Consider the following 10402-nt stretch of genomic DNA (forward strand, 5'->3'; position numbering starts at 1 on the left):
AGTAGAGTGTATGAGCGAGTGAGGGGTGTCTGTGTGAGGGAAGGAGGTGGAGTTATACAACATGTAGTCCAGGTCAGGAAATAGTGGCAGTTTGGTGGCAGTGTGACAAAGCAGGGGACAGAAGCATGGACGGGACGTGGACCTTAGTTGTGTATTTGGGAGTTGTGTACTTTGCTGTGCCAGGCTTCACTCAGAATTTAAAAAGGTAAGTGGTGTAATCTGTTTTCTCTCTCTCTAAATATTTTATTGATAAAGTATATTTGTCTTGTTGGACTAATTAATTTCTTCCCTTTATACTTTGAGCACATTGTTTCTGGTATCGGGTCCAGAGGTCCTGCATGCGGGGACGCCCACTCCACTGGCTGTCACAGTCATCTCTGACCTCCCTGGTCAGGTGACGGCTGAATTGACACAAGGCAACTTTAAAGTGGATCAAACGCAGAACTTCCAAGGAGGTGACAAAGTGACTGCGCTGAAACTTGTTGTTTTCACGTAATGATTTTGTAAAAATATTCTTAAATTCAGTTTTGTTTTGTTTTTTAAGGTGTGACCCAGGTCCTCACACTACCACCTGTTAGTATATATATCTATGTTTTTATATTTTCTTTCATTACGTCTTCAAAATGAGACAATAATAATTCATACATTTCATAATTGCCGTTGCAGGTTACTGGCTCCATAGCACAGAATTCTCTCTTCAACTTGACGGTGAGCGGCTACAGGAGCGGCAATGTCATTTTCACCAGCTTCACCACCATCACCTTCAACCTCAGGAACGTCTCGACCTTCATCCAAATGGACAGATCGCGCTACCAACCGGGCGACACCGTGAAAGTCAGAACGGTGTCTGTACAGTTGGATAACCACCCGTATAAAGGAAGAGTACAAATCTCTTTGCAGGTAGGTTTCTGTTTTCTGGGTCAAAGAACAAAGCCACAGGAGTTATGGGATCCTGACGTTCCCTTATCCCTCGCAGGATCCTGGTGGGAACATTGCCGACAGGCGGGAGTCCACAGTCGTTCTGGGGATTGTGTTGCAGGAATTCAGTTTATCCCAAACATCTCCTCTTGGACTGTGGGCCGTCACCACATCAGTGAACGTAGGGTTGATTTTTTTTTTTTTTTTTATGCAGCTGAGAGTGTCTGTTAAAATGAGCAGTGTTTGAATTAATTGTGGATTGTGTCTCTTATTCTCTTTATCGCAGGGAGTGACTGAGAAGAAAACATTTACTGTGGAACACTACGGTAACAGACCATTGGGTTTAGTGCTGCAATGTTTTTAGGTTCACATTTTCTATGATATATTATATTATTATAATAAAAAAAAAAAAAGTGAACCTATCTTTTAAATGTGCCACTCCTACATATTTACTGACTGCTGTTGCAGAGACTCCTCACTTTGAAGTGCTGGTCATCACACCGCCACAGGTTCTTGATGGAGAAGACGTCTCTGGATCAGTAAGAGCGCTGTGAGTTCAACCAGCATCACATTTACCTACATGTTACACAAGTGCACTGAATTACTGTTTTGTATTGTTTCTCCTCAGTTACCCCAGTGGACAGCCTGTACTGGCAACATCAGTGGTCTCAGTCACTCTGGCACACGATATGTCAAATGTAACCTCTCCAGTCATTCAAACACAAATAAAAAAGGTAATCTTATCTATCTTATCTTGTCATTGTAGTTCATTTATCAAAGAGAGAACATTAGTAGGAGACTGGGTGTGAGTTAGCCAGTCTTTACAGTCAGTGTAACTGCATACTTAATGCTATTGGCTATGTTTTAACCTTTTTGTTTTTTAGATCTATGGATCAGGAAAGTTTTTCTTCAGCAAAGATCAACTTCAATCCCTTTACACTCTATCAAGAAGTGGCAACAACAGGCGTTTACATGTTACAGCTTGTGTTACCAGCAACGACGGCCCTGCAGGTGAAATATATTTTTGAAACTGTGTTTTGAAAAAGCATTTAATTAGGAAAAAAAAAAAAAATCAATGTCCCTCTGTCGCCCGAAGAAGTTAGCGTGAACAAAACAGTTGAAGTTCAGCTCACGCACAACATTTTCCAGCTCGCTTTTCAAGATTTCCCAGCTACGCTGAAACCGTCTTTATACTTCTCTGCAAATGTGAGTGAATTGGCATCATTCTGTTTACGTTACAGCACTTTTAAACGTTAATTTCCACACATAACTCGATCCTTTCTGCTTCTATTTCACAGCTCAGGATCTCTAGATACGACAGGCAGCCCCTGACTTCACAGGATCGGATGTATTTTGCTGTAGTTGAGGTCACTCAGAGATCATCCACCACAAACGCCGAACCTACAACTCTGACACTTCAAGTGCCCGAGGATGGCAACGTCCACATTAGGTTTCTATTACTGGATCAAGTAGACATGCTTTTTATTCAAGTGAGTTGACAGTGGCTAGAAGGAAATAGTTGTTTTTAGTAGTTTTGTTGTACGTAAGATGAGTATAGCAGGATTTATACATTTAGGTAAAGTGTTAGCAAAGATCATATTAATCTGAAATACATTTTCTCTAACTACACTAATTATTTCAGTTCACATCTTCAGTTTCTTCCTCTGTTTATTTTCAGGCCACGTTCCAGTCTACTGAGGAGACTCTGACAGTCTACAACAACTACTCCTCACCCACTGGCTCATACATTCAGATCTCCCCAAGCAATATCATATCAGCACAGGTAACCCTAAATATATTTTACTATGCTTTGTTCAAAATGTAAATGAATGCATACAGTCCTATATGAAGACCTATTTCATTTTGTATTTTATACTTAATATTTTCAAATTTCAGATTGGATTTCCTGTTCAAATAATTGTAGAGAGCACCTTTCAACCCACAGCTTTTCACTTTGTGGTATGTTTCTCAGCTGTGTGCAATGTTTCTTCACTCAATTACTGAATACCAATTAACAAAAGCTTCTCTCTTTACCGCTGTGCCTCCAGGTGAGCTCCAGAGGTCAAGTGGTGGCCGCTGGAACAAACAATTCAATGCTTTTTTCTCTGACTCCTGAAATGTCGTGGTCTCCTGAGGCCTGCGTCACCGTCTACTGCATCCTTTCTAATGGAGAGGTTGTCAGTGACACAGCGCGCATCCTCATCAACCAACAGAACTATGTACTTTCATTTATAGCTCCATCACTGCACTCTGTCACATCATTCATTCGGGTGCTTAGTTACTCTTGAATGTGTCTGGGTAAAGCTGTGTCTTTGCTTTCCTCAGCTGTCTCTAAACTGGAGCAGTAACGAGGCCCGGCCAGGTGAGCAGGTATCACTCAGTGTGACTACCCTGGAACCCAGATCCCAGGTAGGAATCATGATAATGGCCATGCGTGACGAGACTCCAGAGCATGGCCAGGGCTTAACAGTGAAGCAGGTATGATAAAGAGTTTTTTGTTGTATTTCTTTTATTATTATTTTTACTTGAAAGCACCGCCTTGCTTGTCTGTCGTGACTCAGTCATTTGACTGAAGTTACAATGTGTTACAAAGCCAAGGAACTGCTGTTTGTCTCCTCAGTTCCTCCCACTGACCTTAATCTATTGAAAAATCTTCAGATTAGATTTTCCCTGCTGGATACTGTATCAATATTCAGTATGTGACCACTAAACCAGTTGTTCTGGATGTAACCCATCTGTCTGCTTTGTTAGAAGGTGTTGGTAACTTTAGTGTGTTAGGTGCATGACCTTATTAGTGGATGTAAGATTTTCAGTCATCCAGGTCATGGTTGGTCCATTCATGCTCTTCAGTGGCAACTAGACTTACTTTAAGTTCTTTAAAATGTTTCACCTTCCATATAAAAGGCTTTTTGGCAATTACAATAGCTCATTTGCCATTCTTATGTTTTTTTATTCTTTCACTCAACAGAAATGTAATGTGAGGACGCTCACCAATGCCATACTGTACAATAAAAATCAATCTGATGGAACTAAAAATGGTATGACGCTGACAATGCAACGTGATCCTTCAATACAATGTACACTGCTTCGCCCTCTCGTGGTCGTTGTGTATATAAAGCAGGATCCAGCCTTCCTTCTTGAGATATTAACACAACCACGTTGTCCTTGTTTCTTTCTTTTGGGTGGTTTTAAGAAACCCTAAGTGTGGATGCGCACTGGAGCCACTGGATGGATGTCAACGAGTCCTTGTTGTGGTTAGACGCTAACATTAGGTGAGTGCTGAACGTTTGGGCTGCAGTTTGAGATTAAAATGAGTGGTCAACATTCAGTTCGCTGCATGCATTTCTCTTTCATCCATGTCAGTGATGGAACATGGAGAAGTGGGCAAATAACAGTGCCAGATGGTGTTACGTCTTTGAAAGCTGTTGGACTGGTAATGTCAGACAACCTGGGCTTGGGCTTCACTCCAGTGCCACAAAAGGTAACAAAATGTTGTTCTCATATACCAGCGATGCTTCTCTTTTGGTTCACTTACTACTCAAATGTTCTGTTGTTTCCCTTTGCAAAGGAGGATGCAGTGCTCATAGGTTTGAAAACCAAGAGAAGGGATTTTTGCATCCAATATTTACCTTTTCACTTTGCTGCAATTCAGAGAAATCTGATAGCTTGATGCCTTTTCTGGCACCATCTACACTGTAAACTAAACAGTAATGCAACTTATTTTCAGTAAACCTGGACTGGATATTTTGCCATGTGTGTATTGTGATGGTGAACATGAATTTGCAGCTATGGTCTAGATTTGTTCCAAATGTGCATCATACAAAACATTTCACAACATGCAAAAACTTTCAACTTTCAACAATAACTGTAATCATTTCTCTTTATACTTTGAGCCTTTAGTTAGTAGTAGTATTAGTAATGTATTTACTTTTTCCATATTTGGTCATAAATCAGAACCTTGGGCAAATTAAATTTTGACTCAGTGTGATGAAATGTTAGAGCAAAGGGATAATTCATCGTCAGTATTAGGCATGATGACCTAAGTCAGACCTAACTGGTAACAATGATAGCTAGAATAGTTTGGAATTAGTTTTTCGTTTTTTCTTCACAGCTGACTGTGTCTAAAGATTTCTCGATGTCTCTGAGCGTCCCATCCTTCCTAATCAGAGGAGAAGAGATTGTGCTTGAAGTGAATGTTGTGAACCATCTAGATCGTGCGATAGAGGTATGAAGGACTACATTTGGGATGTACTCTGGCTAAACTGGGAGTGGTAAATTGTCTGACCTGTCGTTGCAGTATCACTTCAGGCCTTTAGATACGAATATGTTTCAGTAATAAACATCTGCCACTGTCGTTCACGGCTCACAAAGTGTCACATTCTTTCCTTTTCAAGGATTGTTTTTTGTTCACGTCTCTCTCTTTCTAGGTCATCGTGCTGCTCACGCAGAGCAAAGCTTTTCAGTTTGTTTTGGTAAACAGCAGGAATGTCTCTGTGATAAATGCCCAAAAACTTAACCTGGGGAGTCACAAGTCTGCTGCTGCGCTGTTCCCTATAAGGCCAGTAGCTGTGGGCGAGATGGAAATAACTGTGTACGCCGTATCTGCGGATACCTCAGACAGCCTGTTTTGGAGCGTGTTTGTGAAGGTAGAGTCTGATGGATGGTCTTTGTACAATAAGTGCATTGTTTGTGAATTGTACAGTAGATTTAATGAAGCAGCATTAAATGCTACACGACATACAGTTAAACATGTCACAGTGAAATACTTCCTGTTCCTGAAGCCCGAGGGCGTTGAACAGTACTTCTCAGAGAGTCTGTTCCTGGAGCTGGAACCGGGGACGTCCAACAGTTTCAGATCCTTCTCCTTCTCCTTTCCATCAAATGTGGTTCCAGGCAGCCAGAGGGCCTACGCAGCGCTGGTTGGTATGTCTGCAATTTGTCTTGTGCTTGTTGTTGTGCCAGTTGAATAATAGTTCAGTTTATGTTTACTCCAAGTCCATTTTTAGTAGGCATGTGTGATATGTTCCCTGGTACTTTCAGTAGATGGAGAGCTTGGGTAAATGTTTAGGCATATTTAAGGTGGGCACATTATAAACAGCAGCCACACTTTTTGGCTTCCCTGCTGGTTCTGATTGTCATTACGCATGAGAAACTGTTCTTGAACGACCTCCTTGTTGGACGACCTCCTTGTTACAGGTGATATTTTGGGCTTGTCCATGAGCAACTTGGATTCCCTGGTTCAAGTGCCTCTTGGTTGTGGGGAACAGAACATGATCCAATTGGCTCCAAGTATTTATGTTCTCCAGTACCTGGACAAGTCAACCCAGGACAATAAAGAGATCAGGAGCAGGGCTCTGGGCTACATGACAGAAGGTAAACAGCGGATGTGTGACTGACTGGAGTCATAAATTCACTTTGTATAGATTAATGTTTGCTGTAGGTGAAATTGCTTCACTTGTTCTCCATCTTTATAATAATTAATTATTAAATTACACATTTAGGAATTTAATTTAAGTTTCAAGTTAAATATCCTGTTGCCAACGTCAACATGTTATATCGTCTGCTGTAAGGATATCTGAGACAGCTGTCCTACCAACGGGATGATGGCTCTTTCAGTGCTTTTGGAGCCAGTGACACCTCTGGGAGCATATGGTAATTCATGAGTTTAATGGTAAAGGCATGACAGATCCTTCATGTGTGGTAGATCTATAAAGAAAGGTCCACAAAGGTGAAAATAACATGTAATTGATCAGACACCGGCACTCTCTCTCATGTGTCTGTGGTACCAGGCTCACAGCCTTCGTGCTGCGGTGCTTCATCCAGGCTCAGACCTACATCAATGTGGACCAGAATGTCCTGACTAACGCCATGACCTGGCTCTTGAAATACCAGGGGCCTCAGGGAGAGTTCAATGAGGTGGGAAGGTTGATCCACACAGAGATGCAGGGAGCTCAGGATGATGGCTCGGTGGCTCTCTCTGCCTATGTTCTCATCGCGCTGCTGGAGGATGAGACCTATTTGGTATGTCGGGGGAGTTGCTGTTTCAACATGGAAATCAGTTCATGTGTATGTCAGGAATGATCTTTCGTCTGGTTCCTCTTTGTTAAGGGCACGTACCTAGGCAATGTGTCTCAGGCCCAAAAGTACCTGGAGAATAAAGTGTCCAGTGGAATTGCCAGTAACTACACCTTGTGTCTGGTGGCTTATGCTTTAACTCTGGCCAACAGTCCTGTGGCTGCTGACGTCCTTACTGAACTCTACAGGAGAGCTGACTACACTGGTAATTCATCAAGGACAAGGATGACACACATAATTGATCATGTCTCGGCATTAAATATTGTTTAAGCGTTGCTTTGAGTAGTATTGTAAAAAGTAAAAAGTATTGTATCACGGTATTCCAAAGACGATGTAATGATGTGGAGATCCTCTACTGGCTTGGAGGCAAACGACGGGCGTGTGCAGTCAAAGCAGATCGAGATGGTGTCCTATGTGCTGCTGGTTCTTTTTAGGCGCGGCAGCTTGGTTGAGGGCATTACACTCTTGAAGTGGTTAAGCCAGCAGAGAAGTCATTTAGGAGGCTATGGGACAACGCAGGTGAGGGAATACTTAGCATCTGCCATAATAAAATAAAATTGTGTTTTCATACGTATTTTTGATCCAGAAGACGCCACTTTTACTGTTACTCTCTTCTTCCTCAGGACACGGTGGTTGCCCTGCAGGCTCTAGCTTACTACGCTGCGTTCAGTGGGGCCAATGCCATTGACCTCAGGCTTAATATATCTTCCCCAACATTTTCATTTCTTTTTAGCATAAATTCAACCAACTATTGGATGTATCAAAGCCAAGAGGTAATAAATCTCCAAGTGTGTGCATCTTTTGATATTTAACTTGATTCATGCCATTATCAGTCTGGATCTTATTTATGTTTTTAAGATTAATGTGGACAAAGATCTCCACCTAACTACCTACATGGAAGGAAGAGGATTTGCCCTGTTTCAGGTGTAGTGTGCAGCTTTACCGTTGTATCTGCTCATGATTGTTTTGATAAGCCTGGCCATTGAAAAGGAAGAGGTTACAATTTGACCACCAGAGCGTGACCAGAAAATAAATAACTGCTTTGCATGATAATTTCAGCCGGTACAATGTTCTGTGTTGGAAATGCTAAATGAAAACACCTACCCATTTACATGTAGAATGATAACAGACTATCAACAATGAACATCTGGAACACATATTGTAGCTTCGTGCTACGTGTGTTTAGCATGTCCAGATGATGGCGCTCAGAAGTTTAACATTTAACATGTTCTCTATGTTCAGTATTAGAAGCTATTCTAGCCACTTGTTACACATTTCCTGTTTTTAACATACTAATTGAATTAATATAATGCTTGATGTTTCTGTGACCTTCAGGCTGTGATATGAGGAATTACACTTCATTGTTGACATCTGCACTTGATCACTAACTACATTTTCACAATCTCAAACATCTGCATGAATCCATCCAGATGAATATCTTTTACAGCTTGGAGACCAATGTGTTTTCACAGCACCACGCCACAGATAAAGAGGCTTTTTCATTAGCTGTTAATGTAACTAAAGAAGGGGACCTCCATCACCTGCTTTTATCTATTTGCACAAGGTAATTATAATTCAATTTTGATTAAATATGTCTGTATATGTCTGTATTTGTGATGTCACCATGATATCACTCTTTATGTTGCCATTCATGTCAAATACCACATTACACAAAGGCCCTGAATTCATGAGTTCTCTCTTTGTTCTCTCTAGATTAAAGGACAGTCAAGGGATAAGCTACACAGGTATGGTCATACTGGATGTGGGCATTCTTAGTGGTTTCATTCTCTCTCCTGGATCTGCTGCCACAACAGATCTTATCCGGAAGGTTGAGATTCTACCTGAGAAAGTCAGCTTGTACCTGGATTCAGTAAGTGAATTCATCATTTCAGAGCATGAAAGATGAGCTAGGATAGACACACTACCATTCTCGATTAAAGCGAAAGAGAATACAAAGAAAACAATAATTGATTATTAATTGGTGCATCATGTATACTGTATATTATTTATGATTTATCTTCTGACGTCATTTGCAGCTTAACAAGTCACAGGTTTGCATCAGACTTCCAGTCGTCAGAAAGTACAAAGTCGCCCGTGTACAGGATGCTGTGGTGCAGGTTTATGACTACTATGAACCTAGTGAGTACAACATGAAACTGAAACTATAAAAGTTCAGTTCACACACACAAAAAACAAATCACTTGTCATATTAAAATGATCTTATTGTCTCGCAGCGAGGAGAGCAACAAGGACGTACAATTTAGATGTTCTGCGCAACATGGACTCGTGTGACTTCTGTGGTGCAAACTGTGATCGCTGTAGGCCGAAAATCACCATCGTATCATCAATAAGCAGCGCCACCTACAGCTTAAGTGTCCTACTTCTTGGAATCACCCTCTTTACATTCTTTACGTTCTCTAATTAGATCTAATTAGAAATCATGAGTATACACAGAGACATAGTTTCAGTGGTTAAACAGATTAATGGGCATTGGAGGTTATTTCTTCTATTTTAATACCGAAATAGTTTCTGTGCAAATTATTGCTGCTCTTTTGCTTAGTGCACATGTGGCTTCTTCTGTTTAAAGACTATCTCGGGAAAACTGTCAAGTTTCATACATGTACTTTTGGTTCAATACAATATAAAAGCACATCATTTCTTTACTCATTTGATTTATTTTAATTGTTGCTCAGTTACACGTGTACTGTACTGTCGCCATTTTGGATCAAAGTGCAGACGTGCACGTACAGGTGGCTGAAGCCACATCAAAGCTAAAATAATATTATTATTATTATTATTATTATTCTAGCTCTACTGTACTTTACAGAAAATGTTTTTACTTGTGTCCATGTCATATATTTGTGTTTGAGAGTTTGAACCAGATCTCAGGGTATAAATATGACACTAAGAAAGAAAATACATGAGTGAGATAATACTGTTCCCCATCATGTAAGTCTGAGCTAGAGGAATGCAGACGATGTATGCAGCAGGAACCTACATGTAAATCATCCCCAGAGTGTAATCAGATTTGACACCAATGATGTCTTGAGAATTTTACCTACTGTGCTGTAAGTCATATGTCATCTTGTACTACAACATTGCACAGCACACTCATCTGAACATGATTTCTTTTTTATTTGACTGACCAATGGTACCTTCATCTTCATCTGGCTGCTCCTCTACATACAGTGTAGTAAATACAGTAAAGATGAAGATATTATCAGTATCTCAATGAGTCCCACAAATACCAGAGAGAAATAATTACTAGGACAAAGTTAAATTAAAAAAACAAACATTAGCTTTGTTGAAATGTCTATCAAGTTACTCAATCTGTTCCAGTGCTGAAAGGTAAATGTGACCTTTGGCCTCTGTGGAGGTAAGCCACACTCTAGCCTTATGGCATTTTAAG

At 40.6% G+C, this 10402-nt stretch overlaps 1 protein-coding gene across 1 annotated transcript; it reads left to right on the forward strand.

Annotated features, from left to right (window-relative positions):
• Positions 1–124: 124 nt before the first annotated feature.
• On the forward strand, positions 125–9648 carry LOC113159861 (CD109 antigen-like). The gene is made up of 32 exons (XM_026356814.1): positions 125–205; positions 304–455; positions 545–573; positions 667–900; positions 977–1099; positions 1205–1244; positions 1387–1468; positions 1547–1652; positions 1803–1929; positions 2015–2124; positions 2217–2408; positions 2597–2701; positions 2815–2877; positions 2967–3137; positions 3244–3396; positions 3887–3956; positions 4112–4190; positions 4282–4399; positions 5030–5143; positions 5346–5564; positions 5700–5841; positions 6115–6291; positions 6489–6570; positions 6708–6939; positions 7027–7198; positions 7322–7512; positions 7617–7766; positions 7852–7917; positions 8424–8557; positions 8707–8863; positions 9030–9132; positions 9228–9648. Exons 1-32 carry the CDS (start codon positions 126–128, stop codon positions 9416–9418), a joined length of 4164 nt encoding a protein of 1387 aa, XP_026212599.1. The 5' UTR covers position 125; the 3' UTR covers positions 9419–9648.
• Positions 9649–10402: the final 754 nt, after the last annotated feature.

Source organism: Anabas testudineus, chromosome 12 (assembly GCF_900324465.2).
Source record: "Anabas testudineus chromosome 12, fAnaTes1.2, whole genome shotgun sequence".
NCBI lineage: Eukaryota > Metazoa > Chordata > Actinopteri > Anabantiformes > Anabantidae > Anabas > Anabas testudineus.

Coding starts and splice junctions, on each gene's coding strand:
- LOC113159861 (XM_026356814.1), top strand. CDS start 126: ATGGACGGGACGTGGACCTTAGTTGTGTATTTGGGAGTTGTGTACTTT. Junction 1,100..1,204: donor CCGTCACCACATCAGTGAAC/GTAGGGTTGATT, acceptor TCTTTATCGCAG/GGAGTGACTGAGAAGAAAAC. Junction 1,245..1,386: donor ATTTACTGTGGAACACTACG/GTAACAGACCAT, acceptor CTGCTGTTGCAG/AGACTCCTCACTTTGAAGTG.